Below are 5,731 nucleotides of genomic sequence, written 5' to 3'. Positions count from 1 at the left end.
TTTGTTACCCAACCAACGTAGTCCAAAAATTTTGTATACTTTACAATCCGGACGGATACTTTTTTTACCGAAATTTTTCTGAACTGATCAGATTTCCACCCCGTCTGCACAGTTCACCAGTCAAGGAGGTCACATAGCATCGGTTTAATTAGGATATATCCGATAGATCATAGAAGTAGGTAGCACCTAGAGTTTGGTTTTTACAATTGCTGTCTTGTCTTCATTCTCATTCTGACAACTTCTGCAGAAGTCAAATAGAAAACCAATGCGTCTAGCATGGTTACCAAATTTACAGTGACCGGTAATGGCCGATACCAGTTTACTTAATTGTAGTATTTGAATACCAGGGAGATAGGTAGTTTTACGTGAGTACTTACGAGGCCATACCGCTCTAGCTATCAACATACGATCCTTAGCCTTGGAATAATAGATGTTTATGACTTTGAATAAGAAGTAGTGGAACTCCACATAACTGAACTATTTACAATTCACTTTACATGGTTTCCACTATTGCTATTATTGCCACATATAGTCCCGAGTCCCTAGACCCATATAAGTGCTATGTTTGAATATTTCACCATCTCCAGCATTCATGGGCAAGATGTGGAGAACACACCAATAAGGGATTTAATAGCAGCTTGACTATCGGTATATATTCTAATATCTCTGTAAGATGTTCGATAATACCTTAGCCAATACGACACCCTTTTGATCTATGATATTTCAGTTCGAAGTTTAATAGAGTCAACATTCAATCTAAAGGAGATTTTAGTCCCAAATTCTTCAATTAAGATGCCACTATCAACTTCTTTCGTTGTCTTAGATTCATCTATATACACACAGAAACAACTATTTAACGGAAGTAGAGGTTCTTGAAACTTCATAGAGATATGATATTGGAATTGTCTCAGAAACGAAGGTTCCGACATACAATAATTAATGGCGTAATGGGTTCTAGGCAGGAGACCAATATTCCAATTGCCATTTTACCAATAGTCGGTTAATGGTCATATTCAGAGTGGATAGTACGCCACGCTGTGAAGTATATCGTGCCGCTTTTTTAGAGAACTGTGTGATCTCCTAGAGAAAATTCAATTACTCTATTTGAGAGTAAACTCTCAACAAAATCCACAATAGACCTCTTAAGACCCATCTGAGCGAGAGATTGATAGATTGGAATGGATCCAGCGTTATTAAAAGAGCTTTCAATATGAAGGAAATTAACCAAAGTCCTTAGCTTAACTGTCTGTTCCTCTAAATGTGAACGAACATTGCTTTCTCATTTAATATTGAAAGCAAAAACAAATTTTTTCGAATTTATTTGTTGTTTTCAATATAAACTAGAAAAAACTTGTTCGTTCGCATTTAGAGGAATAGGCCCTTAGTATGAGAAGTTTTACCCCATTTGAAATTAAAAGCACATTACACTTAGTCCCCTAGGTCCACTAACTGACTTAACTAACATTGTTAATAATTTTTGCATTCTTTTAAACTTTAAAATAAACCTTCATTTTTAAAATAAAACTTAAAACTTTATAATTCTATTTTTCCCCCTTAGGTTTAACAAGGGTTAATATATATTTAAAGTGTTTGTGACTGTACTAAGAAATAATATAAGTATACAATAAGTTCTATAGCATATTTTTAGGAGTACATTTAATTTATAATATATACATCATTTTGTCTAATAACGAAGCCATCAACCCGTTTAGTATTGTAGTTATTTATACAGTCAATTTAGTTGTGTATACAAAGCCATGCCATAAGGTGGCGCATCATAAGTTTCCAAATAATAAGAACCAGAGGCGCTGTATAAAAAATAAAAACAATTTATATTATACAACATTATTTATACAGTTAGTCAAGACACATTAGTTTTAAAAAGTTAAGTCAACAACCCAGCAATAATGTTTATACAGTAAATGAACCAGCAATTTTTGCAAAAATACGTTTTTTTTTTATACGAAATGTAAAATAAATTCTTTTTCTTATATGCTGCACGAAGTTAAAATCGCCCTAGGATAGTGCAGGTAATAGCTGCCCATTAGAAATACCCGTGTTTGTGTGTCGTGCGCACCTAATTCTGTTAAGCCGCGACAGTTTTTGAAACTCTCTCTGAATTTGCAAAGCAATTTGAATGTGTTTCTGTATCGTGAACGACAGTGTTGCCAAACAATTTTTGACTATATAAAAAAAATGTGTTGGAAATTATTTGAAATTTGACGGAATAAAATTGAGAATCTAAAAAAGGGGTCTTTTGATAATTTTTCGTTCTTCAAAAGGTATTTTTTGAAATTTTTATAATATTGAAATTAGAAAAATGAAATTAAGCATGTAGTTCCCGGACTAAGTGAGTACTTTTTGAATTTTCTATAAAACTAAAGTTCGTGGTAGTTTTTTGATCATCAAATGGTACTTTTTGAATCTTTTTTAATATTAAACCTAGAAACGTAGAATTAAAAACATAGCGCTTGAATAAAAATCTATAAAAGTGGAATTTCTGGTACTTTTTCGCGTTCCAAATGGAAAATTATTGGATTTGTAATCCAATTCAATTCCGATAAGCTTACCTTCTAGAAACTCCTTCTCCCATATAGGCTATGAGTGCATCATTTTTAGCAGCAATAGCATCTGCCAACGATTTGCTTAAGCTACTATCCTTTATTTTTTGCAGACACTTGTCAGAAGAATGCATACTTATAGCCATTAAAGAACAGGGTATAGCTGGAAAATTTTGTGGCAAAGCATTGATTCAGCATACAATATCACGGCTCTATTATGGCTACAGCTATCTAAAAATTATATTTTTATATAAATCTTTAAATCAAATTTCTTTTAAAAAAAGAGTTTATAACTTACAAGCCTCAAATATTAACTTACTGGCACTAATAATATCAACATCATCACAACCCTTCTGTGGGGTATGACCATAATTTGGATAAAAATCCATTGTACCTCGAGGTGTATTATCACCAAATACCGGAAAATCGGTATGTATAACATCAACAAATAAAGCGGCATTCGCGTGTAAACTATCGGCTGCATTGGGGGTAAATAGAGGTAGAGCAGGATCTAAACCCGTTACACGACCTATAGAGCCATTAAAATAACGTCCCATATTGCCGGCAATATGAGCACCCAAACTGTGTCCTATTAAATGAACTTCTGACAGAGGTATTTCATGTTTGCTAATAATTATCAGAAAGATGGGGTGAATCTAAATTAAAATTTTAATTTCACTTACTTTAAATAGTTTTCCAATAATTTTCCAAGGAAAATAGCAACTTTTCCTACTGCCAATCTAGAACTGGGATAATCTAAATTAGCTGCATTTTCCCAATCCACCAAGAAAACGTTTTCCTTACCTTGGCCATGTATGCTTAGAAAGATCAAAAGTAAAATTTGGTTTAAAAATTCTTCTGAAACTTTATGAAATTTTAAGGGGGAAACAACTATAGTTTGGACTATAGCCAGTACTACAGAATATAGCTTGGACTACAGGCTATAGTCTGGTTAATAGACTGTAGCCTCAACTATAGACTCTAGTCTGGACTATAGACTGAATTATCGACTATATTCTGGACTATTGATTACAATCTAGATTATAGTCTAGACAAAAGTCTAGACTTTAGACTATAGTCTGGACTATAGACTATAGTCTGGACTATAGACTATAGTCTGGACTATAGTCTGGACTATAGACTATAGTCTGGACTATAGACTATAGTCTGGACTATAGACTATAGTCTGGACTATAGACTATAGTCTGGACTATAGAATATAGTCTGGACTATAGACTATAGTCTGGACTATAGACTATAGTCTGGACAATAGACTATAGTCTGGACTATAGACTATAGTCTGGACTATAGACTATAGTCTGGACTATAGACTATAGTCTGGACTATAGACTATAGTCTGGACTATAGACTATAGTCTGGACTATAGACTATAGTCTGGACTATAGACTTTAGTCGGGACTATAGACTGTAGTCTGGACTATAGACTATAGTCTGGACTATAGACTATAGTCTGGACTATAGACTATAGCCTGAACTATAGACTATAGTCTGAACTATAGACTATAGTCTGGACTATAGACTATAGTCTGGACTATAGACTATAGTCTGGACTATAGACTATAGTCTGGACTATAGTCTGAACTATAGACTATAGTCTGGACTATAGTCTGGACTATAGACTATAGTCTGGGACTATAGACTATAGTCTGGACTATAGTCTGGACTATAGACTGTAGTCTGGACTATAAACTATAGTCCGGACTATAGACTATAGTCTGGACTATAGACTATAGTCTGGACTATAGACTATAGTCTGGACTATAGACTATAGTCTGGACTATAGACTATAGTCTGGACTATAGACTATAGTCTGGATTATAGACTATAGTCTGGACTATAGACTATAGTCTGGACTATAGACTATAGTCTGGATTAGTCTGAACTATAGACTATTGTCTGGACTATAGACTATAGTATGGACTATAGTATGGACTATAGACTATAGTCTGGACTATTGACTATTGTCTGGACAATAAGCTAGGGTCTAGACAATACACGATAGTCCAGACTATAGTCTGGACTATGCACAATAGATCCTAGTCTAAACGATAGTGTAAAAGATTATTAATCGATAGAACTTTATATATATATATATTATTAAAATAGGGGTACTGATAGTTTGAATTCTTTTACAGAAATATTTCGTTTTATTTATGGTCAACAACTTACCATTTCTTAAAGGTCTTATCGAGTTGTGAAAACGGTTACCCAGAAATCCATGTATAATAACTTTAATATCCGTTTTACTGGACGGCTCAACAATTGTATCCAAAGTGAATTCATGAGCTTGACCATCATGAAGACTAACAGAAAATCTAAGTAAAATTTCTATAAAATTTTGAATCAGAACTCGTTCACTTACGGTTGCTGATAATAAATATTAGCTCTTTGCACTAAATTGTCAATATTAGCTTTTGCTAGCCACAAGTTTAACAAAACAATAATGATTGTGAATAAATTTCTAAAATTTTCCATTTTTTTCCTATTTATTTTCTCTTTATTTCTAAAATTGTTGCTTTATCTTTAAAAGTCTAGAATAAACTGAAAAAGCACGATTAAGTCATGAGTCTTAGGTCAAGATTTAAATTCGCTTTATCTAAAAATACTTTTAGTTAATCGCATGACTTTATAATAGAGTTAAACAAATTTTCAGTTAATTATTTTTTGTCATTTATTTAAGCAATTTGGGTTTTTTTCGCTAAATTTATAAATGACGTTTTTACTTTATGTTTGTTTAGAAAAATGCTCAATTTTGAGATTAGAAATAAAAAAGGATATTAAGCAATGTGCTATATAGACTAGGCTATAGTCTGATTCAAAATTGAGAATCAGAATATAGACTAGACTATAGACTAGGCTATAGACTAGACTATAGACTAGACTATGGACATAGGCTATAGACTAGGCTAAAGGATAGACTATAGACTAGACTAGGCTATAGACTAGACTAGACTATAGACTAGACTAGACTATAGACTAGACTATAGACTAGACTATAGACTAGACTATAGACTAGACTAAATAGACTACTATACTACTATAGACTAGACTATAGACTAGACTAGACTAGACTAGACTATAGACTAGACTATAGACCTAGACTATAGAACTTTGGACTATAGACTAGACTATAGACTAGACTATAGACT

General features: G+C 33.0%; 1 protein-coding gene across 1 annotated transcript; it reads right to left on the bottom strand.

Annotated features, from left to right (window-relative positions):
* Window positions 1-1,732: 1,732 nt before the first annotated feature.
* Window positions 1,733-5,096, bottom strand: LOC119615501 (pancreatic triacylglycerol lipase-like). The gene is given in 7 exon segments (XM_037971505.1): window positions 1,733-1,808; window positions 2,571-2,745; window positions 2,748-2,792; window positions 2,860-3,188; window positions 3,245-3,379; window positions 4,748-4,885; window positions 4,945-5,096. Coding segments are annotated over 7 exon segments (1,011 nt in total). The 5' UTR covers window positions 5,058-5,096.
* Window positions 5,097-5,731: the final 635 nt, after the last annotated feature.

This window comes from Lucilia sericata, unplaced genomic scaffold, assembly GCF_015586225.1.
Source record: "Lucilia sericata isolate MDLA Ls3-8-SP2 unplaced genomic scaffold, ASM1558622v1 Contig005433F_arrow, whole genome shotgun sequence".
Taxonomy (NCBI): Eukaryota; Metazoa; Arthropoda; class Insecta; order Diptera; family Calliphoridae; genus Lucilia; species Lucilia sericata.
The sequence above is the reverse complement of the archived record's forward strand: the minus strand, read 5'-3'. Positions and strand labels throughout refer to the sequence as shown.